The sequence below is a fragment of the Nannobrachium achirus genome, assembly GCF_963921795.1.
Source record: "Nannobrachium achirus genome assembly, chromosome: 19".
Lineage (NCBI taxonomy): Eukaryota > Metazoa > Chordata > Actinopteri > Myctophiformes > Myctophidae > Nannobrachium > Nannobrachium achirus.
The window spans coordinates 6124505-6151638 of NC_137826.1; the positions used below are offsets into that span (position 1 = coordinate 6124505).

The 27134-nt window shown below is 43.7% G+C and overlaps 1 protein-coding gene across 3 annotated transcripts in view; it reads right to left on the minus strand.

The window, feature by feature from the left end:
* The window catches only part of LOC308305097 (rho GTPase-activating protein 26-like), a 240255-nt gene that overhangs the window by 82887 nt on the left and 130234 nt on the right, over positions 1 to 27134 (minus strand). For 2 of the 3 annotated variants that reach the window (XM_080749762.1, XM_080749760.1), the window contains exons 5-13: positions 20937 to 21038; positions 19859 to 19969; positions 17957 to 18061; positions 17259 to 17388; positions 16635 to 16735; positions 10773 to 10876; positions 8521 to 8599; positions 2748 to 2784; positions 1342 to 1407 (exon numbers count right to left, since the gene is read on the minus strand). In XM_080749762.1, coding sequence (XP_080605888.1) covers positions 1342 to 1407; positions 2748 to 2784; positions 8521 to 8599; positions 10773 to 10876; positions 16635 to 16735; positions 17259 to 17388; positions 17957 to 18061; positions 19859 to 19969; positions 20937 to 21038 — 835 coding nt within the window. The remainder of the gene's footprint in view (positions 1 to 1341; positions 1408 to 2747; positions 2785 to 8520; positions 8600 to 10772; positions 10877 to 16634; positions 16736 to 17258; positions 17389 to 17956; positions 18062 to 19858; positions 19970 to 20936; positions 21039 to 27134) is intronic. The other variant, XM_080749761.1, reaches the window with a different exon arrangement.

Below are 27134 nucleotides of genomic sequence, written 5' to 3' on the forward strand. Positions count from 1 at the left end.
TGCCAGGGCAGGAAGGCCATGAAATAAAACAAGATTTTGGTCCATTGAAAGAATTAATTAAATTTAAGGGTCAAGGATGATTTTAAATGTAATATGTAGACTATCTGCTGTGAAATAAATACATTTGTATTTACAATCTGATCCATGCTCAGCCCTGCACCAATCAAAAATACTGGATTAGTTTAAAAATGTGGACTCAACAAAATACATTGGTGTCTACATGACTAGAAAGACACTGGTGTCTACATTGGCAAGACAGAGACTGAGGAGAAAGTGGTACAGTCAGCTGGGGTATTAACCCATTTAGGCCTAGAATTATTGAATGCTTTAACCAGTGAAAAATAGAAGATATACAAGCTCACAGCGAGTGCCGCGCTGCGAGCTTGTAGGTCTGCTATTTTTGAAAAAGTCGTAAAAATGTGTGCAAATCTTTGAATATATGTATCTTCAAAGCGAACGTTTGTAACTCAAATTTTGCTTCTGGGTGGTCCCTGGAACTAAATATGTTGAATGGCGTTCCGTGGCCAAATAAATATAATTTTGGGGGTCCTTCACATGAAAAGGTTTGAGAACCACTGACATAGTAGTCTCTCAAGAACAGACTAACTGAGCTCCTGTTAAGTGAAAATGACCGATTGCTGACATAGAAACAGAGGTTTTTCAAAAAATCTTAGAAGGATTCAAAAGACACTTATAGAATCGGGTCAAAATTCTAATTTTCAAGATTTTTCTAAAATAGCAGATCTACAAGCTCGCAGCGCGGCACTCGGTGCCGCGCTGTGAGCTTGTACATCTGCTATTTTTCAATAGTTAAAGCATAAAATAATGATACACAATATAGTGTCCCCGGTCTGAGGCCACTGTGGCCTCAGGTCATGCCATTGGTTTGAGGGGAACAAGGCCAAAACTGAGGGGCAACGACGGCCATGGCCTTCATGGCCTCCCTGATATTCCTGCCCTGCTCCTCACTGTCAACAGGCAGGGGGAAAGGATTCCCTTTTTACACAATGCTCTAATGGACATGAGGCAACGGACGGTTCATCACAGGTGAGTCAAATTGTATAACACCGGGGAGGGGAGGGGTAATTACACACACACACACACACACACACACACACACACACACACACACACACACACACACACACACACACACACACACACACACACACACACACACACACACACACACACACACACACACACACACACACACACACACAGTTATTTAGGTTTTAAATGACAGCACACGGTTTCTACTGTACGAATGCAGCGGTAAGTGCAGCGGGAACACTAAGGCCTAAAATTAGCCGGCAGAGAGGTGTAAACAACATGGTGTACCTCGCGTCTCCACCGCGTAGATGAACTTCTTCATCACGTTGAACCCCACGACATCCAGCTGGGCCACTGGGTGGGGTGGGGGGAGAGAGAGAGAGAGAGGGAGAGAAAAATCAACAATCCACTAATGGACACATCTGTGTTGTTATTGGATTGTACCTCGAAAACCGGTCACTTTTATGTTGAATGTGTGGCTTTGTATCTAACATCACATTGTGAATGAAACTTACAATATTCTATTATATTTTCGCCCCATGTCTGTCTGTCTGTGTGTGCGCGCTGTGAGCTAAATGTGGCAAACTGCTGGACCAATCAGGGTTTTTTTTAACACCTTTTCTTCCCAATTTAGTCATTACTAGTGTGACTCACTAGTAACCTGTAAATGAGCGTGTGAAATGGCGAGTGTGACGTAAGAAGAGGTTGAGTACTCTCAATCTTAAAGGGTGAGACTTGGCAGCCCTGGAATTAAAACACAGTCCTCTTAGTCAACACTTCCTTACATACGATGTGAGTGAAATGTCTGCCGTTAGGGCAGAAAGGCTTAGACAGTGATGGTTCTCAAACTGTATCCATTGCACCCCTGATTTACATTGTTACTTACATTCACAGTATGTCATATTATGGTATGTTGTGAATATTCTTCCCTAAGATACTGTACTGTAAGTCACGAGGAAAACGTATCAATATCTGTTCCAACTTAAAATAACGTCCCCCACTCTGGGTAAAACCTTCATCAAAAATAACTGTTCTGCAATCTCAGAAGACAGCATTGTGGTACGTTGCGTTGTGAGCTTGTAGATTGGCTATTTTTTGATGAAGAGATTTGGTGTGTATCGAATGCAGCAAAGTGCAACTTAGGTTCGTTTCACCACGTATAGCAGATCGAACTGTTGAAACTGAGGTGATAAGGATGAATTACAAATATTATCAGTACGTGGACGTCCTGAAGAAGGATGCAGGAGCTGAAAGCTCTTCGGAGCTGGCCGGGTGTATGGAGAACCGGAAAGATTGGAGACTCCGATGGAAGCTCTACTAGCTGCTACTCGAAACTTGTAAATAGACTAAGCCCATACTCACCTCCCCATTTCCACTATAAATATTCTGCTTCTTCTGTTTTCTTTATTTTTTATTTTCCTTTTATTCTTAATTTTTCTGATTTTCTGATTGACGTTATCCTACTGTATGCAAAGTACTGTGTTCTATCCGTCTGTCTTTCAATGTTATATGAGATACATGAAGTGGTTCCTGTGTAAATAAGCCGAAAAGCTTACTAGGATCTCCTTTTAGTTGACCTTGTACCAGTGATTTGTACAGTCATGAAACTGTGCTTTTTTCCTATGCAACCGTCTAATACATTCTTCAATCAATCAATCAATACAGTGATGAACAAGCTGATGAATGGGACTTACAGCCTTCAGTCTGGTTGTCTCGGTTCAAGTTGTACACCTGTGAACAAAATGGAGACGTTATCAGTACTGGGACACTTTTGTCAGATTTGATTTAACCCCACAAACCCTTGGGGTCCCCATTCTGGGCATGTCATACTAGACCAGGGGTCTTCAACAGGGAGTCCGGGACCCCTAGGGGGTCCTCAGAGTTACTACAGGGGGTCCTCCAAATCTTCCAATCCTTTTTATATTAACAACTTGAACCCTAGTGTCCATATTCTGAGAACTGTAACCAAAAAATAGCAGATCTACAAGCTCACAGTGAGCTTGTAGATCGGCTATTTTCGGCAAAGAGGTTTGGTGTAGAGGGGAAAAAGAGCAGACTAAGTACAGAGTAAAAGGTCAAGTTTATTAGGTAATGACGGCTCAAGTGGTTAAATATCTGAAAACACAAATTTATATGAATCCAAAATACACTGATGATTGTGCTGTCAAACGATGAAACTATATGTAATCTATGAAAAGGTTGTGGGGGTCCCTGCTTCCTCTCTCTCTCTCTCTCAACTAAGGGGTCCTTAGCCTGAAAACGTTGAAGACCCCTGTACTAGACTAACAATCTGTGAAAAAACAGCAGTTTTCAGCACATCACAGAGCTTGTACAATAAATCAGCAGATTTTCAATGAAGAGTTTTGGTGTAGAATGTCAAATATCAAATATACCGTATCTAAAATACTGAATCAAGAAACTGTCTGGGGCGTTCCCAAAAGCCTGCATGAGCAGACGTTAAAACGACCCCAATTAGTTTCAAAGTCAAGTATTCCTTTAAGTGGTACGCAGCTTTTGTGGAATACTCGATTGTGATTGGTCAATCCAGGCATTTTTGCCCTTAAATTATCTGCCAGCAAATAACTGCTCATGAATAACACACTGTTTCTGTTTACGTTGCCATGGAAATGGAAATGATATTATTCTGAGTCAATATTTTGTGTCACATTATTGATGACATTGTGTTCATAAGTAGCCATGTAATGAGAGGATAAGTAGTAGAATGAGGAGGAGTGATTCATGTGCCATTTGTCTGTCTGTCTGTGTGCGTCATTCTGTTTCTGCGTGTGTCTTTCTCTGTGTCGGTCTGTCTGTCTCTGTGTGCGTCTTTCTCTATATCTGTCTCTGTGTGCGTCTTTCTGTCTCTGTTTGCGTCTTTCAGTTTCTGTGTGCGTCTAAAGCCTCTATCAGAGTCCAGGGTGAAGAGCTATTCACTTCACCGCGTTGTAGTTTCCTAGCTATCGCCTATGCTTTGTTATGTATTTTTAGCTGATAGCTATAAAACTACACCGCGGTGAAGTGAATAGCTCTTCACCCTGGACTCTGATAGAGGCTTTACTCCCTGTATCTCCTTCTCTCAGACTCTCTGGAAGAGGTGTAAAGTTATTAAGTACATTTACTGTACATTTTGAAATCTACAAGCTATCTACGATCTACAAGCTCAACTTTAATAACATTTTGATACCAATACTTTTACAAGTTAACTTTTAATTCTGAACTTTTACTTGTAACAATGTTTCTACACTGCAGTATTGATACTTTTAGTAAAAAAGTAAAAGTAAAAAAAGTAAGTACTTTCTGGTTCTCTCATTGTCTCTCCTAGACTGCCACAATTATTACATAAGAGCCTGATGGCAATTATTTGAGATCATCGCTATTATTATGCAATCAACTGTGTAGTGTGTACAAATGCAAAAATAGTGGAAACAGCTGATCTACAAGCTCACAGCGATTTGCGATGTGACACCTTGTGAGCAACGACTAAATATAGCCTATTTTGGCCTTGATGGTACATTATTTATTGTGTTTTTTTATCCGTACTGGTCATTGACAGTTATTTCTATCTATATTAACTCATTGAGTGCCAGCGCCCTCTAGGGGCCATAGAATGCCAGCGCATCTCTCATAGGCCAGCGCTTTAGCTTCCAGGACCTCATCTTCCAGGACCTCACATGCTCACGTTCATGCACGTCATGGAAATGTCCCGGATGATAATGCTAACAGAATGGCTATTCCCATTTTGTCATCTAAAAGATCATTTTTGGGCGATTTCGCCGTAAATAAACCTCGCGCCGCTTCCCTAAAGACACAATCCAGAGATATAAGCCTTCAAAGATGTGGTCTTTCATTGGATTAGGCGGAGATTGGCGATTTCGTTCGCAAATAACGTCCGGCCGGGACGTTTTTAGCTTTCGGCTAGTAGCTAGAAAAATCAGGCCAGGCATCAGAAGGCCTCTTATCATTTTATTCCATTTCATTAAATATCCCGGACTAGTTCGGGATAGGCACCCTGGAATACGTCGCGCCGCTTACAATGAACATTGGGTGAACATTGGGGGGGGGTCTAAACTTTATTTTAAACCATTTTCAATGGAATAAATCGTCGGAGCATCTAGCGTCTCTCGTTGGTGAGCGCTGGGCGAGCCGGGACCACCCACGTTGCTCCAAGCAGCTCGGGGTAAGTAAAATAGCAAATAAAAAATTGTTTTTGATCCCGAATATCCCGAACTAGTTCGGGATAGGCACTGTAAGAGTTAAAGTATTCATTAAAAATATTATTATTTAATTGTTTGTCATATCTACCATGTTTTTATGTTACAATATTCAATCCCCAAAAACACAATTAAATCCTTAATTGCAACTATTTGTAGGACAATAAAACCTCCAGCACTGCATTCTGAGGAAAACATTCACCAAAAAATAGCAGATCGACAAGGTGTCGAGATCTAGGCATCAAGTGAGCTTGTAGATCGGCCATTTTCAGTGAAGACATTTAACCGATTTAGGCCTAGAATTATTGAATGCTTTAACCAGTGAAAAATAGCAGATATACAAGCTCACAGCGCGGCACCGAGTGCCGCGCTGCGAGCTTGTAGATCTGCTATTTTTGAAAAAAAGTCGTGAAAATGTGTGCAAATCTTTGAATAATATGTATTTTCAAAGCAAACGTTTGTAACTCAAATTTTGCTTCTGGGTGGTCCCTGGAACTAGACATTTTGAAATGGGGGTCCGTGGCCAAATAAATATCATTTTGGGAGTCCTTCACATGAAAAGGTTTGAGAACCACTGACATAGTAGTCTCTCAAGAACAGACTAACTGAGCTCCAGTTAAGTGAAAAGGACCTTTTCTTTGACGATGGCTGGCCAGATTGCTGACATAGAAACATGTTTTTTTTTCCAAAAATCTTAGAAGGATTCAAAAGACACTTATAGAATCGGGTCAAAATTCTAATTTTCACGATTTTTCAAAAATAGCAGATCTACAAGCTCGCAGCGCGGCACTCGGTGCCGCGCTGTGAGCTTGTATATCTGCTATTTTTCAATAGTTAAAGCATAAAATATTGCGTCATAATGTGTTCAGGCCTAAATGGGTTAAAAGAGAAGAGTCCCCGGTGCAGAGCCCTGAGGGCCTTAGTGTTTAAGTGGTTAATGGTTGAGTAAAGAGTCATGATGGTGACAGCTCTTCCTCCCTCCTCACAGCAGAGCACACTCTGTCTGGCTTCCCTGGCTTTCTCAGAAACACGCACGCACGCACGCACACACACACACACGCGCACACATGCACTCGCGCAGTTGCACACACACACGTATGCAGGTACGTGCTTGTATTCACTGAACTTGTGAGGACGTCAACATCTTAACCACCTGAACCCCAGCGTGCCTATTTTAAGGAAAACCTTCGTCAAAACGAGGCACAGGGCAATGCGTTTCTTTTTTTTTTTTTTTTTTTTTTTTTTAGCATGGGCTATTTTTTGTAAAGATATTTGGTGTCGACAGGACAAAAATAAATGCACAAAAAGTACAGTTTTAACTCAAGTTAGAAGTGGTTCAGATGATTATCTTATGAATGGCACTTTAAAAACATTTTTTGCCTTTTTTTTTTAAACCTAACTCCAGGGCTCCACTAGGAGCGCTGCACTGTGCCTGGCGGCGTAAAGAAAAAAATACCCGGACGTTCCCTGCGTTGACGATGACGCGACGCCCAATGGCTGCAGTGGAGCCCCGGTGTAAGGGCTAAGGCATACTCCATTTTTAGAGCCAAATTTATTTCGGTTCGGTTCAGGGAGTCACAAAATCGCTGTGGCACCTAACAGCTGAATTAATGACGGTACCTGCCCCCCAAACCTCTGCATGATGTCATATTGTAGTTTGGACAGAGCCCAACCGAAAATAAATTTGGCTCTAAAAGTGGAGTATGCGTCGGCCCACCGGCTTCGACTGCTCTCTTCGCATTCAATCGGACTTTTTCACCATTTCTCAGACGTTTGAATGCAGAGAATATGCACTGGGTATCCACGGAGGAGTATCCACGGTATCCTGTTCTCCGTGCACTTTGAAGTACGCATGCGCCGATATCTGTCGCCTGGAATATTATTCCCCTCAGGGGAATCGAACCCAAACCGTGGGTTTGTTGCATCCGTGCTCTACTGACTGAGCTAATGAACGGATGAAGTGACTCCTTTTTTGTGCGTTTATCTATGACGTGGATAGTGGGGTAGGCGTTGATAGTGAGGGACTGAATATTTACTATTCTGTCCATAACGGCACATAACTCGGTAACGCGGCTGAGTGGGATTGGGCGCCGTTCCCACCGCTCGCCGCGGCAACTCGGCTCGCTAGCGCTCGCCTCGGTGGCGACTCACGGGGGTCATCGGCGCCCAATACCGCGCCGCTCCGTCGGGGTCTGTGGCGTGGGGCGTTACACCGGGGAACAGAGCATACTTGGCATCTTGGCATCTGGTTCGAGGCTGGGAATCACCTCAGGTTTTATTTTTGCGCTCCTCTGAGGTTGACCACTAGATGTCGACATTTTACTACTAATATCTCTGCATTGGCATACTGGATATCCAAGTATCCTGGATACTTTCTGCATTGAAGAGTCTGAAAGCATGTGAATATTTCGCATTAAGTGCGTTGATATCATTAGAAGCAGGTGGTCGGCCCTTACCCTAAAGCCGGAAATAGCCGATCGGCCATTTTCGGGTGCATGACACTGGCACACATGGCAGTCAGGCGCGACTCGAGCCCCGACCCCGACCCCTAAACCCCAACCCCTAAATACCTCATCCTAACCTGACTGTATAAGACCAACTCTAAAACATCTGTTTTAACCTTAAAGAGGTGGTGCCATAGTTTTGTACTTTTTCTGTTTTTCATGCAGTGTCTATGAGGTTGACAGTACTTCATTAGACCCCCTGGTGTGGTTGTTATGAGCAATTATTTATTCCCTTTCTATTTGTTTTTTTTTCCTGGAGGCTGCCACCTTGTGGGTCAAAAGTGCCGGTCCAAAAACACGGATACAATTACATCATAGAATCAACCACTCCCCTAATTTACGATTCACTCAACACACGTGGGTGTGGCTAACTTCAGCTGGGTCACCACCCACCATGACAACCACGCATACCTAATGAACTGGTGGGTGTGGCCACATAAAAACCTAATTTTAACTCTTTCTGTACACTTTTTTTGGAAAACAATCTTCCTCCTAGTATAATCATAATACCTGATTATCATGTTTTAGAGGGGGAAAAAATCATGGCACCCCATCTTTAACAACAACAATTTCTCTTGTGAGGACCTCACAAGTTTAGTAATACAAGTACACACACACACACACACACACACACACACACACACACACACACACACACACACACACACACACACACACACACACACACACACACACACACACACACACACACACACACACAAGGTGTACAGTAGGTAACCGTGGTAACGTACCGGTTCTCTGCCGTCCATGGCTTCCATCCACAGCCTGCGGTCCTCTTCTGATAGAGCCTGCATGGTGATCACCCCTTGACTGCACGCACGCACGCGCACACACACACACACACACACACACACACACACACACACACACACACACACACACACACACACACACACACACACACACACACACACACACACACACACACACACACACACACACACACACGCGCACACACACGCAAATAACGTTAGGTGATCAATGTCAGGCTCACCAAAAGGTCATCGGCAAAGGAGCAGTGCCCTCTACGATGCTTTGAACATTTCTAGAGCAGTGTTTCTCAAAGTGGATTCCAGTGACTCTGTGGGTTCCTTTATGGGGGTCTAAATTGACCCTTACAAGTCTGTAACTCTGACAGTGTACAAATGGAACCAAATGAACCCTAACGGGTTACAAATGGAACCAAATGGAACCAAATGAACCCTAACGGGTTCATTTGGTTCCATTTGTACACTGTCAGAGTTAAGGGGAGACCTTGGAATTTGAATGTTTGGGAAACACTGTTCTAGAGAATATAACAGACATAGAGGTACATACTCTCGTATGCTGTTGCACTATTGCAATGCACATGTCTACACACGTTAAGTCATATAAACCAGTGGTTCTCAACCAATGGTCCGGCTAGATGGTGGAGAGGTGGTAACCAAATGGAACCTGATAGATCTTTAAAGGGATATTCCACTTTCAAAAAAAACTCTGCCTTGCATGGGTCTGCCTCCCCAGGCCCAGGGCTGCTCCCCATACACACCCATTGTAACTTCAAACTCCATTTTAACCATGATAGATTCATTAAAAACACCCATTATTTTTTTCTGGTGACTCATATTACCCTCCTAATATGTGAGCAGGCCGTGTTTTTTCAATAACATTTTTCATTTATTTTTTAATAATTTTGTTTTGTATTTATTTTTTCGCATTTTCCCAACGAATTATTAAAAATAAATGAAAAGGGTTATTGAGAAAACACAAGCCTGCTCACGTATTAGGAGGGTAGTATGAGTCACCAGAAAAATAATGGGTGTTTTTAATGAATCTATCATGGTTAAAATGAAGTTTGAAGTTACAATGGGTGTGTATGTGGAGAAGCCCTGGGCCTGGAGGGCCTGATAACATTTACATCAAATATCTAAATATTGAATGAAGTAAATTAAAAACTGTTCAGGGTGTTCATAAAAGCCTGATTAGATGATAAAGTGACCAAAAGTTTTTTTGAAAGTGGAATATCCCTTTAACTCAGTGTGAAATGACACCGTTCCATTTCACGGCAACATGCATTACTTAATTTACAAGTCTACACAAAAACAACACGGCATAATCTTATCCAACGACAACAAAATATTCTAGGTTTTGGGTCTGAAAGGCTAAATCTCATCACATGGTGGTCTGTGGCTCAAAAATTGCTTTTGTGTGACATTGAATGACGGAGTATGGCATTAGTGTACGAAAAAAAGTTAAAATACGAGATAACTGCCCGATGGTATATGCATTGTGGCCCTCTGGGGGGAGTGTGGAAATATAGAAGCCCTCTCCATCATCAAAGTTGCCCACCCCTGCTCTAGAGGGTAAACATCGCTCATTCCCACGCCACAATTACAGTAAGAATTATTGTTGTGATTAAGTTTCTGAAAATGAACATTGATCTATATATAGATATAGATTATAGATATAGATATATAGATATCGATATCGATATAGATATATATACACACATACATAACAATCAAATTATGGTTAGATTATGTTATAAATACTGTATATTGCCTAGGGAATTAGCACAGAGGAACAGTAAGAACAGATCTCCAGCTAATGGGTGGAGATGTGGAGGAAATTAACTGGAAGAAACCCAACTATTAAAATGATGACTAGCCGCTTATTTTGCAATGAGGAAACCTAAAAATGTAGACTGTGCCATGCTTTGGCACAGGTTACATGGTCGTTAGAGGAGAGGAGAGGAGAGGAGAGGAGAGGAGAGGAGAGGATGGTGGGGAAATTAGTGTCAGATCCTGGACACACACACAGCAAGACAAACAATTCCTCTCATGTCACCTAAACACAACGCGACTCTTCATCGCCACCATGTGGCTGTATTTGTTCACCAGAACATTGTGGAGATTGAGGAAATCATTCATTTATGTATTTCCCCCTATTCATTTATGGTGGTAATATCTGACACACACGCACGCACACACACACACGCACGCACAGTACTGACCGGTCCACAGCCTCCACGTCAAAACAGAATCTCTTCTCGATGGAGTCAGTCTTCCTCCTTGTGCATGACTTGAGGATGAAACTGTCCTCTTCACCCTGGTGACAGACAGACACAGAGAGACACACATGGTGAGAGTGAGACACAGAGAGACACACATGGTGAGAGTGAGACACACACAGAGAGACACACATGGTGAGAGTGAGACACAGAGAGACACACGTGGTGAGAGTGAGACACAGAGAGACACACGTGGTGAGAGTGAGACACAGAGAGACACACATGGTGAGAGTGAGACACACAGAGAGACACACATGGTGAGAGACAGACACACACAGAGACACACATGGTGAGAGTGAGACACACACAGACACACACATGGTGAGAGTGAGACACACACAGAGACACACATGGTGAGAGTGAGACACACACAGACACACACATGGTGAGAGTGAGACACACACAGAGACACACATGGTGAGAGTGAGACACACACAGACACACACATGGTGAGAGTGAGACACACACAGAGACACACATGGTGAGAGTGAGACACACACAGAGAGACACACATGGTGAGAGTGAGACACACAGAGACACACATGGTGAGAGTGAGACACACACAGAGAGACACACATGGTGAGAGTGAGACACACAGAGACACACATGGTGAGAGTGAGACACACAGAGACACACATGGTGAGAGACAGACACACACACACACACACACACAAAGACACACATGGTGAGAGTGAGACACACACAGAGAGACACACAACAACAAAAATTGTTCAAACAACATATCATTGCTGTCAGGCAGAAACCTCCTATCTCCTTTGTGTAAATCAACTGCCTAGTTGATCTCCTTACAGCATCACACAAAAGCATCCAAAGTAGCAGATGCGCAACCTCGAAACGTGTGCAGATCTGCTACTTTTTATGAACTGAAAAGTAACCGTTTCGGATTCCACCCGATGGCGACGACACACAGCGACAACCGTTGGGGTCGAACTTGAGTTCGTGCGACAATACTCTTCTTGAACTGACGTACAGCATGTGTGATGTCCTTGGATCACAGAGACAGGGTCGTCGGTATCGCTCTGTGCACGTAGCCGGCTTAGTACGGTCCCGCGTGCGCCCTGGCACGGGTATTGGCACTATTGTCACCACCCTCTATTCTTAACCCATTTAGAACGGGTACAGATTATTGTGTATCATTATTTTATGCTTTAACTATTGAAAAATAGCAGATATACAAGCTCACAGCGCGGCACCGAGTGCCGCGCTGCAAGCTTGTAGATCTGCTATTTTTGAAAAATCGTGAAAATTTGAATTTTGACCCGATTCTATAAGTGTCTTTTGAATCCTTCTAAGATTTTTTGAAAAATCTATGTTTCTATGTCAGCAATCTGGCTAGCCATCGTCAAAGAAAAGGTCCTTTTCACTTAACTGGAGCTCAGTTAGTCTGTTCTAGAGAGACTACTATGTCAGTGGTTCTCAAACCTTTTCATGTGAAGGACCCCCAAAATTATATGTATTTGGCCACGGACCCCCATCTCAAAATATTTAGTTCCAGGGACCACCCAGAAGCAAAATTTGAGTTACAAACATTCGCTTTGAAAATACATATATTCAAAGATTTGCACTCATTTTCACGACTTTCTCAAAAATAGCAGATATACAAGCTCACAGCGCGGCACCGCACTGGTTAAAGCAATCAATAATTCTAGGCCTAAATGGGGTAATACAACGCACCCGAGATGCAACTGTACTTGGTCCACATTTTCTCTCTCTCCCTCTCTCTCTATACGTCGTCCTCAGACGAGCCCTCCATCGGTGTCTCCGGTCATCCTGAATTCTCGACACATCTGGCCAGGTCCTCGCACCAGCGTCTTTCCCTCAATAGCCGGACTCTTCGCGATGGAGCTTTCCAAACGCCGGGTAAGGACTGTGGCGCTGGCGCGACAACTCACAGCCCCGGCCTTGTTTATTGTTCCGAGTGACATTCATTCTCCGAGATGGGCTGCCGTCCAAGGCTGTACCGAAACCCCCATCTGCCAGTCTTTGCTATTTAACCCATAGCTGGGACTTTTTTACCCCATAGCTGGGGCTGGTGGTTGTCAAGGCACCGGGGCACACTATCAACACGTCGGTGGGCCAATGCGTGCCTTGTCTTAAAGGGCCCAACTAGCATTTTCCCCGGCCCGATCCCCTCCACTCTAACCTGGGACCGCAAAGTACCCAGTTACCGTGTGTGGCCACGAGGAGGCAGTGGAGGGGTCTTAGTTGGCAGTGGATAGAGGCTATGCTCAACAAAACCATTAAGAAGGCCAGCTCAGTAGTTGGCCTCCGAATGGAGGGTCTGCAGTCAGTTGCAGAGAGGAGGATAAGGGACAAACTAAACTCCATCCTGGTTAACCCCTCCCATCTACTCAGGGGTGTCACAAGGGGGGGGGGGAGGGGGGGACTGAGTTACAAGGGCCCAAGGTGGAGGGGCCTTAATTATTTTATACTATTGAAAAGTCGTGAAAATGTGTGCAAATCTTTGAATATATGTACTTTTTAAATATGTACTTTTTAAACAAACATTTGTAACCCAAATTTTGCTTCTGGAGGGTCCCTGGAACAAAATAATTTGAGATGGGGGTCCGTGGCCAAAATACATATCATTTTGGGGGTCCTTCACATGAAAAAGTTTGAGCACCACTGACATAGAAACATAGGTTTTTAAAAAAATCTCAGAAGGATTTGAAATATTGAAAGACTTCAAAAACGTCAAAAATAGCAGATATACAAGCTCGCAGCGCGCGCTGTGAGCTTGTATATCTGCTATTTTTCAATAGTTAAAGCATTCATGGGGGGCCCACAGTGAATCCTTGTACCCAGGGCCCAGAATCTGGTGCGACACCCCTGCATCTACTCTATGGTGATCTGCAGGATAGGAAGAGCACCTTCAGCCAGAGGCTCACTTTCCCCCCGAAAATGCATACAGAGCGGTACAGACTCTTTCCTGCCAACTGCCATCAGACTGCACATGTTATGTATAAGAACTCTCTCCCTTATGCATAGAGTCATGTGTTGACTCTGGTCGTTTGGGATTGTGTCCATTTATGTTTGTTGTGTCCCTGTTTGTCCAGTGGTTTATTTGTTTTGTTGTCACACTATGCTGCTGTAACGCCTCAATTTCCCCTCGGGGATTAATAAAGTATATCTCATCTCATCATGCTCGGGCAGGAGGAGACTCACGCACTCGGCTCCTCTTTTCCTCCGCATCTGAAAGCAGGACAGTAGCAAGCACCGTGCATGCAGCACTGCACATGCACTACTACGGTGGTTCTCAACCATCTCAGGCCGCGACACCAAAACATTTTAACAGGGGACCCCCCCCACCCTGACGAGCACTAACAGTTGAGGCATTGCATTTTGTATAGCACGGTTCTATTGTGAAAATAGCAGATCTACATGCTCGTTGTGAGCATGTAGATCGGCTATTTTCACAATTTCTGCCTCTAATATTTGACAATTTGGTTTAATTTGTCATTTTAGAGGTAATAAGTCCTTAAATTGTCACTTTAGAAATGTGCAGATACCTTCTATACACTTAAACTTTATGTTGGTTTGTTTACTGTTGAGTGAGAAGACAATGTTGCACATTAAGCTAATCATCTGGGGACCCCGGAAAATAATGTGGGGACCCCGACCCACAGTTTGAGAACCACTGTCCTAGAATACGGATGCTGGGGTTCCAAGTGGTTAAAGTGCGGGTGCCATGATTTTTTCCCCCTCTAAAACATGATTATCAGGTATTATGATTATACTAGGAGGAAGATTTTTTACAAAAAAGTGTACAGAAAGAGTTAAAATGATGTTTTTATGGGGCCACACCCACCAGTTCATTGGTATGCGTGGTTGTCATGGTGGGTGGTGACCCCGCTGAAGTTAGCCACACCCACGTATGTTGGGTGAATGGTAATTAGGGGAGGGGTTGATTCTGTGATGTAATAAGTATCTGTGGTTTTGGACCGGCACGTTTGACCCCACAAGGTGGCAGCCTCCAGCTAAAACCCAAATAGAAAGGCAATACATAATTGCTCATAACAACCACACCAGGGGGTCTAATGAAGTACTGTCAACCTCCTAGACACATGAAAACCAGAAAAAGTACAAAACTATGGCACCGCCTCTTTAATATAGTGCCTGGGGAGCAGTTAGGGGTTAAGTGTCTTGCTTGGGCACACTTCCAGCACCACACACGCACGCACGCACACACACACACACACACACACACACGCACACGCACACGCGCACGCGCACGCGCACACACACACACACACACACACACACACACACACACACACACACACACACACACACACACACACACACACACACACACACACACACACAGCTATAACAGCAGATGTTCCCATGACACCCATTCAGCTATGGACGCCCCCCCCCCCCCCCCCCCCCCCCACAGCTCCTCATACCGATGCTACCGCCAACCTCATGATTGGTGACAAAGTGACGTCTGAATGGCGTTCCGGATTCCTTAGATTTTCCCTCTAAAGTCCTTTCCTTATATTATGTCCTCTGCCCTGTTTACTTCCTGTCCTCACCGTGATTGTGTTCTGACAGGAGGAGAGATTGATTTGGTGGGCGGGTAGAGAGAGAGAGAGAGAGGGACAGACAGACGTGACCTGGCGTTTGCCAACGGGTCTGAGGCCTTAAAGGAGGGTTTCTGGGTAAAATAGACCCCCATACCTTTTTAAATGTCTTCTCCCAAGCTTGCGAGATGGTCCAGACACCCCATAGTCCAAAAGAAGCATTATATTCCACTTTTGATTTCAGCTTCTACTCGACCATGGCTCCATAATGGCCCGCTTTCAGTCAATGTCTAATCCGGTTATTTCGCTCGCTTCAAAGTAAATTTTTTCGCTCCGTACCTGTTCCCCGTACTGTATATAGTTCATCGAAGCATTTTCTTCTCCAGGGCGCAGCCATTGTTGTTGTGAAAAAGCTACTCTTTTCGAGTCTCGTTCAGCTTGAACTCCCGCCGTCTCTCGCGGGACAACAGCTTTCCACAGGTTCTGGTGCTGCTGCTCTACTCTCAGTCTTGTCCCGCGAGAGACGGCGGGAGTTCAAGCTGAACGAGACTCGAAAAGAGTAGCTTTTTCACAACAACAATGGCTGCGCCCTGGAGAAGAAAATGCTTCGATGAACTATATACAGTACGGGGAACAGATACGGAGCGAAAAAATTGACTTTGAAGCGAGCGAAATAACCGGATTAGACATTGACTGAAAGCGGGCCATTATGGAGCCATGGTCGAGTAGAAGCTGAAATCAAAAATGGAATATAATGCTTCTTTTGGACTATGGGGTGTCTGGACCATCTCGCAAGCTTGGGAGAAGACATTTAAAAAGGTATGGGGGTCTATTTTACCCAGAAACTCTCCTTTAAGCTAGAGGCAGAATAGACCCAAATTTAGAGTGAAAGTTTTTAACTCAAATCTTTGGTTCTGGGGTTCCCTGGAACAAAATATTTTGAGATGGGGGGTCCGTGGACCAAATACATATAATTTTGGGGGTCTTTGACATGGCCAAATTTTTCATTTTGGGGCTCGGTTTTCTGGAAAAAAAAAACGTATGTTGCTATATCAGTGGTTCTCAAACTTTGTCATGGCAAGGACCCCCAAAGAGTTAAGCCCTAAGCTAGATGCAGAATATCTATTCTGCATCTAGTTTAGGGCCTCAGACCTGTTGGCAAAAACGAGCATGCGGGACAGACAGACAGACAGACAGACAGACAGACAGACAGACAGACAGACAGACAGACAGACAGACAGACAGGTACCATTTTCCCGCCTGACTTCTGGTCAAACACCACCATGGTGATTCTCTTGGGCTCTCGATGGTATGTGCAGTAATACTTCACCCAGGTGGACACAAAGGACCCTGTGGGAGAGACACAGAGACACACAGAGAGAGAGAGAGAGAAAGAGAGAGAGAGAGAGAGAGAGAGAGAGAGAGAGAGGTGAGAAATACAGAGAATGCATGAGAGAGAGGGAGGAGAGTTCGAATGCACTGCATCCGGCTTTGGGCTGGTTCATACTCCACTCTTAGAGACGAAATTATTTCGGTTCGGCTCTGTCCAAACTACAATATGACGTCATTCAGAGGTTCGGTGGGGCGGGGTACCGTCATTAATTCAGCTGTTCGGTGCTGCCGAGATTTTGTAACTCCCCCGAACCGAACCGAAATAAATTCAGCTCTAAAAGTTTAGTATGAATCAGCGTCTAGGAACGAAAACATGACTTCGTCCTGGACACATACACCACTGACACACGCACACGCGCGCACGCGCGCACGCACACGCACGCACACACACACACACACACACACACACACACACACACACACACACACACACACACACACACACACACACACACACACAGAGGGAGGAGGCAGAGCCTACGTTTCTCCTGGATAAACAGGTAACCCTCCATGGTGTCATGGCTGACACTCTTGTGCTCGTGAGGGTTTTCCTTCATCTTCCTCATCAGGCTCTCCACCTCCGACCGCGTGCTCTCAAAGCGGTTCCTCGTCTGTCGAAAGTAAAAACAAAGTAAAGTGTACTCGTTATGCACAATGTCCCATTTCACAAGTTTTCAAATGTATGAAAATCTTTTGAAAATAGCAGATCTAAAAAGTCACAGTTGTGAGCTTGTAGATCGTCTATTTTGGCCAAAATGGCCGAAATGTATATAGGGTTGAAGTGGTTAATGTATGTTTTGTAATAACAATGTCAATCTGCAAAGTAACTAGTAACTAAAGCTTTCAAATAATTGTAGTGGAGTAAAAGTATAATATTTATAACAATGTATAAAAATGTACTTATGTACAGTACTTGAGTAAGTGTACTTAGTTACTTTACACCACTGATTATGCTGTTGGTGAAATCATACTGTTACACTGGTTACCTTGGTGTGTGTGTGTGTGTGTGTGTGTGTGTGTGTGTGTGTGTGTGTGTGTGCGTGCGTGCGTGCGTGCGTGCGTGCGTGCGTGCGTGCGTGCGTGCGTGCGTGCGTGCGTGCGTGCGTGCGTGCGTGCGTGCGTGCGTGCGTGCGTGCGTGCGTGCGTGCGTGCGTCCATGCGTGCGTGCGTAGTACTTACATTCTGTATGCTGATAGTGAGGTCAGTCTTGAAGTGATTGAAGTCTTTGGCCAGCTCGTAACCATGGTGATAGTACGTAAACAAACCCTGGAGGAATGCTAATAACTGATAGATAGATAGACACACGGACAGAGAGACAGACAGACAGAGGGGGGGGGGGGGGCAGATGAAATAATGAATATCAACATATACAGTATTTTCTGGACTATAAGGCGCACCTGACTATAAGGCGCACTGTCAATGAATGGTCTATTTTCAAACTGTTTTCATGTATAAGGCGCACCTGACTATAAGGCGCACATAATAGACGCTACCGTTGCGTTATGCATCAAACAGATGGAGCTGTGCTAAAGAGAATGTCAATGTCAATGAATGATCCATATATAAGGCGCACTGGACTATAAGGCGCACTGTAGTTTTTTGAGAAAATTAAAGGCTTTTAAGTGCGCCTTATAGTCCGAAAAATACGGTAGATTCAGGAGATTGCCTATTATTAATTTGGAGCAGGAACATATTTCTAAAACACCAGCTATATCAATACTCAATCAAAGTCCTTCATCCCATATCACGAAAATCCCTAATTCATAATAGAGTGACAAATCGAGTGGCAAATTGAGTGGCAAAGTGAGTGTAACATCGTTTAACTTCGTACCGTCTAATATGCAATCAGACAAGACTTTTCTGTTTGGGTGTATGGGCCGTAAACTCTCTTTTTCAGGGCAGTTTTGAAGGATGCCAGCGAGCTACATGTTTTAAGGGAGGTAGTCAATGAATTCCTCACCTGGGTGGCAGAGAATTTACCCATATTTGTCTTATGGGTTTGTGTTATCAGATCATTGTGTGCGCTCCCTCTGGTGTTGTGGGCTGTGGGTGTCGCTAACGTTTTGGAGATGTTTGGTCAGATATGCGGGTACTGAGGGGAAGGAGGGGTTAGATTTGCATTGACTATCTAACTTAGGCTAGCAAAATGTGTGGGAGAAACATGGGTCATGGGCCCCAGGTCAAGAAGAGGCGAATCAGTTTGTTTCGGGAGGTTTGGAGCTTAGTCTTTGGTGGTTTTTTGATGTTGGACAGTTGGAGTACCATGAGGTGCAAGCGTAGTCAAAGTGGGGCTGAATGAGGGCCCCAGCAAGAGTCCTGAGGGCACTTTTGTTGACGAAAGTGGAGATTCTGCCCAGGAATCTTGTTCTTTGATTTACTTTGTTGATCACCATTGTTGCCATGCTGTCCCCAGACAGGTATTTGTCAAGAATACAGCCCAAATAGGTAATCTCTTCCTTGCTAGAGATTACTGTGTCGTCAACTTTGACCTTGAAATCGGTTACATTTATCTCACTCAAAGAATGTCTGGTCCCAAAAAGAATGGATTCTGTTTTACCAAGGTGTAGAGACAGTTTGTTGTCAGTAAGCCAAGTATGAATTTTGGTGATTTCTGAGCTGAGGGCTTCCTCAACCTGCAATCTGTCCTCTCCCGAGATCAAGTAATTACCTTTAGTTCTACTGGATCTCTTCTCCACTTTACTTGTTGACGAAATATGTATAAACCGTGCAAACCGCTCCTGCATTCCACTGTGTGTATTAGTATTCCTATACACATAATGTAACGGATGTCACGGGACTCGCGGACGTAACAGCCCATACAAGGAGATATGACCGTGTGTCGTGTTTTAATGTTTTTTTTTTCTTTTTAGATTTTTGGGCTTTTATGCCTTTATTGGATAGTACAGTAGACTGACAGGAAACGGGGGGAGAGATGGGGAGAGACACGCGGCAAAGGTCGCATAGACCAGTAGGCCACCGGGCGCCCCTTTAATTTCGTTTTAATTCAACATTTTTGGTCATAGTTGTAGTAGTGGGTATAATGAACACTAGGCTAGGAGGTGGAGTGTTGTTTGTACTTACTGGCTCTACAAAGTCAAACATCTTCCTCTCCTGGACCTCTTGCACCTTGAAGACGTACTCCAGGGACACCTCGTAGAAATGCTGCCGCACGTTGTCAACCTGGTTGTCTGCCTGGAGGACACACACGCGCACGCACACGCACACGCACACGCACGCACACACACACACACACACACGCACACACACACACACACACACACACGCACACACGCGCACGCACACACACACACGACCACCCTGATGAGCACTAAGAGTTGAGGAATTACAATTGTACAACCCTGTTCTTTTGTGAAAATAGCATATCTACATGCTCACAACGCCTCGCGTTGCGAGGCGTTGTGAGCATGTAGATCGGCTCTTTTCACAATTTCTGCCTCTAATATTTGACAATTTGGCCAATGTTTAATTTGTCATTTTAGAAATGTGCTGAAACCCTCTATACACTTAAACTTTATGTTGTTGTTTTTTACTGTTGAGTGAGAAAACAAGGTTGCACGGTTGCTCTCTCTCTCTCTCTCTCTCTCTCTCTCTCTCTCTCTCTCTCTCTCTCTCTCTCTCTCTCTCTCTCTCTCTCTCTCTCTCTCTCTCTCTCTCTCTCCTCCCCTTGCCCAGAAAAACTGATTAGTTCACCCCCAAAATGACTTATTTTCTATTGATTACTCATGCCATGGCGACTGTAAATCTACCCCCATTGATTCCGAATGGGGACCCGAATCAATGGGGGTACATTTATTGTAATACATTTTTTGGCTTAGGAATGCGGCAAAAAACCCAAAAATATCATTGAACTCAAGTCTCCATGGCGTGAGTAATTAATAGAAAAAAAATAATAATTTTGGGGGTGAACTACTCCTTTAAATCCTGGCAGTCAATGTGTTACGTTTAAATAACTCAAGCCAAAAAGAGCCGATCTACAAGCTCACAACGTGTCGCATCGCATCACGCTGCATCCACGAGATGATGTGAGCTTGTGGTTATTTTCAGCGCTCAACATGGTTGTACCACAGAGCATAAATTAAGCATAATGCTCTTCCACCAAGTAGAGCAATGACTGAAGGGAGACAACAGAGACACTCACCTCATGCAGATGGGACTCTTTCTTCTTGCCCGACAGGCTCAGGTGTTTCTCCAACGCCGCGCAATACTTCTCCGTTTCTTTGTCGTATTTTTTCTTCGCTTCCTGCGACAGAAAAGATCCAAATGTCACATCCTCAGTCACATACATAGAGACCAGTTCTGTCACTGTGCTTTGTTATACATGAAGAAGGTTGCAGTCTAAAACAGTGGACATTTTGTTTTTAATTATTTTATATATATATATATATATATATATATATATATATATATATATATATATATATATATATATATAGTTCATTGTATATTCACGGCAGGAGGTGCTACAGTAAAGGCTGTGGGGTCACCCAAATCAGCAGGGTTCATCTGCTGGGGTCATGAATGCACTTAGCAAGTTTCACAGCAATACAATACATGTTTGGCATATACTGTAGTAGTGTGTACATGTGAACTCAGGGTGGAGAGTGAGGAAAGGCCATGGCATCACCAACATCAGTAGGGTCACAATTATTTACAATCATCTTTATTTACACATCACAGGTTTCCAGGTGTAAAACAGTGGGTGAATTAAGTTTATGCGAAAGCTCCAGTGTTTCGTTGAAGCAATAAACTACATGAGGCCTCTGGTTACCTGGTATTTTATAACAGCTGAGAGAAGTGGTGAGTCTCCAACCCTCTCAGCCGTTAAAAAAATATAGGTAACCAAAGGTAACTAGAGGCCTCACGTGGCTTATTGCCAGGGCCGGATTTACCATTGGGCAAGGGTGGGCACGTGCCCAGGGGCCTCAGGGGGGTGGGGGGCCTCCAAAAAAAAAAAAAAAAAAAAAAAACTTTTTTTTTCAAAAAATATTTTTTGGACCCCAAAAAATGTAGTAGGCATGATCGCGAAATTCCATGTTTAACCCCCATACCAACCCCATCTTTCAAACATGGCAGCCATGTTTGTTTACATTTCAAGAAAACATAATGGCTGCTAGCTCATGAATGCCTGAACGGATTTCCATTCGGATTTTTTTGTTTGAAAGCTGTGAACAGTGTGCACACATGTGGTGCATGATCTAGGCATGGGCGTGCATGATCCGTGCACAATTAATTACATGGAAGTCTATGGAGAGGGAGGCGGTGTGGAACTTGGAAGCCATTTTGAAAAGACCCTGAATGAGTTAATGATGACATTTTAAAGTATTGCTATCCAAATAAAGTGATATTTGTGTTTAGTTACTGTACATTTTGTTTTATTATGGTAATAACATTGAGAGCTTCTGCTCTGCTCGCCGCACTGCATGTAGTTGCTCTGAAAGCTTAGTGCAGTCTAAAGCCCGTCCACTCTATGTATCCGGTACTTCGCGTGCGCGGTACGTGTGCGGTACTTCGCGCGCGCACAAGGGCCTCTTTATTTCCCCTTGCCCAGGGGCCTCATATCATATAAATCCGGCACTGCTTATTGCTTTTCTAAAACGGTTACAATATGGCAACATGAAAAATCATAGACACGTACCAATTAAAACTGTTCTATTTCACTAATAATTCACCACAAGGTCTGCAAGAAAGTAGTTCCCAGCTACAAGAAAGTAGTTCCCGGCCAGGCTGCAGAAACAACACACCTGTTATTTGCAATCAGAATGGGGAATAGGGGGCGCTTGCTGTTTTTACAAGCCCCACCTTGAGTCACTCAGTTACCGTCCTATGTCTGCGGGTGGTGCTTAGAAGCCCCGCTGGGAAGGATTTGAGAGGAAATCAAGCGCACCCTTCTCTAGTTCAGCTTCACAAATCACAACACAGTGGAAAGAAATAACGCACCTGGGTTTGATATAAACTGATTCAAGGTGTGGATTATCGTGTGATTTAGACACTGGTCTAATCAGAAACCAGCCAATCAGAATCAAGTATTGGAACTAACCGTTTTAGAATGTTTATTTAAAGCTGTACTGTGGAAGCTGCTCAACTAGTGGTCAGTAGCGGTATTGCTTTTTTCGGCCGGACCACCGCGGCCGTCGCAAGCACCTCCGCCTTGTCGATACGATTCCGTAGAGCCGTCTCCCATCATTTTTAGACCAGAATTGAGGGAGTAGCAAGCAAGATTCCTTCACCAATGTAAACACAGTTGCTGAGGGAAGCTACTTCCTTTAGAGACAGCAAGACTCGCTGTGATTGGCCGGTGGTGTATGATCGGCGCTGTGATTGGCTGGTAGTGTATCATGTGGGAGATGACATCATTTTGCCGGGAAATTCTCCCCCCCTCACAACTCATAGAAAACATATAAAGAGAAGGCTTCAGAAGCTGAAAATAACAGAGTGGGGGTTCTAAAACTTTAGCGATTTAACAGTTAGGACAATTTTAAGATTTGTTTTATAAAAAAAGTTACATGGTATAACTTTAAGGGGTATTATTGCGACCGTAGTTCACAGTTAACTATGAAAACCGTCATTGTTGAAGAAGAACAAGGATCCCACAGATTGCGCAAGCTATAGACCGCTTTCACTTTTGAATTCTGATCTAAAAGTTTTTGCTAAGGTGCTTGCGCGTCGCTTGCAGGGTTTTATGACCACCTTAGTACACTGTGATCAGACAGGTTTTATAGGAACTAGACTAGCCTCTGATAATGCTAGACGACTATTGCATATCATCGATAGGGCTAAGGAGCTGAGGACCCCCGCCGCAGTGTTGTCGCTCGATGCGATGAAAGCATTTGATCGTCTGGAATGGTCTTACCTGTGGGCTGTACTAGATAAAATGGGATTTGGTGCTTCATTCATACATTTTGTTAAAGTACTTTATTCTAATCCGTCAGCGATGGTCCTAACCGGTAAGATCTGTTCGCCGCTATTCACGATTGGCAGATCTTCAAGGCAGGGTTGTCCCCTTAGTCCTCTCCTTTTCGCACTTTCACTCGAACCCTTGGCTCAGACAGTGCGTCAGTCTGCAGATATTACTCCTGTTTCGATTAACAACACACAGCATCGCATTTCCCTATATGCTGATGATATTCTACTGTTCCTTGAGAATGCACCACAGTCAATTACTCACGTCCTTCAAATTTTTGATCAGTTCAGTTCCATTTCCGGCTACAAAATTAATTGGACGAAGTCGGCCCTTCTACCTCTAAATGATCAGATGAGATCTGCTATCCTGCCGCCCATAATCCCAGTAGTAAGCCAATTCAAATATCTTGGCATAGATATTTTCCCCTCTCTTCAGGCTATTGTTAAGAACAACTATGGTGACACTCTAAATAAGATTTGTCTTGATTTAGATAGATGGTCATCTTTGCCCAACTCTCTCCAAGCTCGAGTTTCAATCATAAAGATGAATGTTCTTCCTAGGGTTAACTTTGTAAGCTCTATGCTCCCTTTGCCACCACCGCCGCAATACTGGAATAAGCTTCACTCTTCGATATCTAAGTTTGTGTGGAAAGGGAAACGCCCTCGTCTTAAACTTTCTCTATTACAACGTGCTAGAGATGATGGCGGCCTTTCATTGCCCAACTTTAAATTTTATTATTGGGCCTTCACGCTCCGCCCCCTTTTAAATTGGTTTAACCCAGCAAATAAGGTTTCTTGGAGAGAGCTTGAGGAGAGTTTGGTGCAGCCTGTTGAATTGAGAGATCTTATCTATTCAAACATAACTACACATCAATGCAAAGTTCGCTTTGGACCTATCATTTCTCATTTAGTGGCAGTATGGAGGGCAGCTGAAAAGATGTGTAAGATTGATTGTAAATGGAACTTATTTTCCCCAGTGTTCAATAATCAAAGACTTTTAATCGAGGATCGCCCCATTCGCTTTCCAAGGTGGAGGGCTAAGGGGATTCGTACATTAGGGGACTTATTTGATAGAAATGGTTTACGACCTTTTCGAGATTTGTGTGACATCTTCAATCTGCCTGGAAATACCCTTTTTTTCTACTTCCAACTGAGAACGTCCATGAGGACCTATGGGGTCCCATGGCAAGCTCCCCTTAGATTGCACCCCTTCCATGAGTTTATCTGTGATGGTAACAGAACAAGAGGTTTGGTTTCCACCCTCTATGGTTTTTTATTAGACTGTAGTTATGGGCCCCTATCTGTTGATACTGTTTGGAGGAATGATGTACCAAATTTGGACCCTGACTTTTGTTGGGACACAGTATGGTCTAACATTAGGCTATCTTCTAGAAATCCAGACCATCAACAAATTCATTTAAATTTTGTTCATCGGACTTTGAATAATCCCAACTGCACTCTCTGCGCCTCAAATAGTATTGGTACCTTCCTTCACATGGTTTGGGAATGCCCAAATGTGTCGTCATTCTGGAATATGGTTGCCTCAAAACTTTCAACTATTTTTAGTATCAATATCATATCTTCTCCTTCTTTATTTTTATTAAATGACGTCTCACAGTTGCAACTAAACAATATACGCAAGCGCATCTTCTTTGCTGGTTTAACGGCGGCGAAGAAGATGGTAGCTACGCGGTGGAAACCTCCTCATACGTTAACGTTTCGCCAGTGGGCCTTAACCTTTCTAGATATAGTATATTTAGAGCAGTCGATAGCAAGGTTACACGGAGCAAAAGAAGAAAACATTAATATATGGTCGGACATTGCAGATAAGCTTAAGGCTATGATTCAAGAAATCACTATATAGTGGTAACAGCCTAGCACAGGCATGCACTATTGTACATTCCGTGTTGGTCCGGGGAAAGGGGGTGGGTGGGTTTTCTTTTCCTTTTCTTGTTTTGCTATTGTTTGTGTTGTTTGTCTGTTAATTGCATTTTTCTTTTGATTACGGAAAATAAAATATTTGATAACAAAAAAAAAACTATGAAAACCGTCTATACTGGTCTCACCAGCGATAGGTTACCCAGTAAGTTAAACACTCAGTTCAATAATTCCAGCCAGAACTTGTTTTTGAAGTTTACTGAACCAAAGTGTGAAACTGAAACAAAGCATACATAATACAGCATTTATCAGAATAAATGTAAATCACACCCAATACAGTACAGCCAAGAGGTGAGTATAATGTATACACAATGCAACGAGGAAAGTAAATAATACTAATAAATAATTCATAGTCCAGTAGGGAGCATTGAAAATGACATATTAGGTCGTAATTATACAACTTTCTGCTTTAGTTCACAAATAATGTTCTCTTATCAACAATATAAGCCTCATAAACAAGTATACTCACAGACATTGCGTCTTAATAAGCATATGAAGAGGATGGAGTAAGATGGAGATTTGCAACATGAAATGGATGGATTGATAAGTCACAGAAAAGACGCGTTGTGATTGGCCAGTAGGCACTTGACTGGCAGCAATCCCTTAGTTTTTTCCAGGAAGTCCGGACTACAATTGTTGCACGTCGCTCCAATGAGCTGCAGAGGCGAATGAGGCATCTAGCTTTTTATATCTGTGCATGCAACTGCTTGTTGTTTAGAGCCCCCTACTAGCAGTCTATTCAGTCCAGAACACTCCCCCCTTCTGGGTTCTTTAACTCATACTCTGCGATCCCCGTCGAAACCGGAGATTTCATGCCCGTCGATCCTGGAAGTTTAATTAGCTTTAATCATTATGAAAGGATTAAAAGTATTATCGCTGATTTTCGCTGATTCTGGCTCTTTAGGCCCGCCCCCCTAACTGTATCCGGTCATTTCCGGTCTGGACCGGATCTAGCTTTCCGTATCCGGTCTGCGCCTGGGCCATAATCCCGCCTCCGTTGGTTTACATTGTAACAGAAGAGGAAGCTACTCGGCGATGGAAAGCTCGTTTTTCGATCCGATTTTTGCGTTTGGAAACTTTGATCCAGTCTCTACGCGCCTGGATTATGATCCCCGCACATATTGTGCGTTTTGTGCGCGAACGTGTCCACGTGTTACCATAGCGCACAGCTGGCTTTTTTCAATGTTTTTTCATGTAAACACTGGTGGATAAGCAGGGATACAGCGTGGCAACGGATATGTCTATTTCAATGGGGTTTTTTTTATTTGAAAGCTGTCACCGAGTCTACACGTCTACTAGATGAGTCGCGCACAGATTGTGCACGATGCGTGCGCGTGCCCACGTTAAAAGGTAAGGACAATTTGGCAGCTGCTTACTACAGCTATGTTTAAAACGTTAGCAAAATTGTTAATGAAGACATAAGGACCACTTAGGTAATGGGTTGAGTGAACGCTTTAAGGGCTCCAATTTTGGAGACTCTCTCCAACTTTGGAGACTC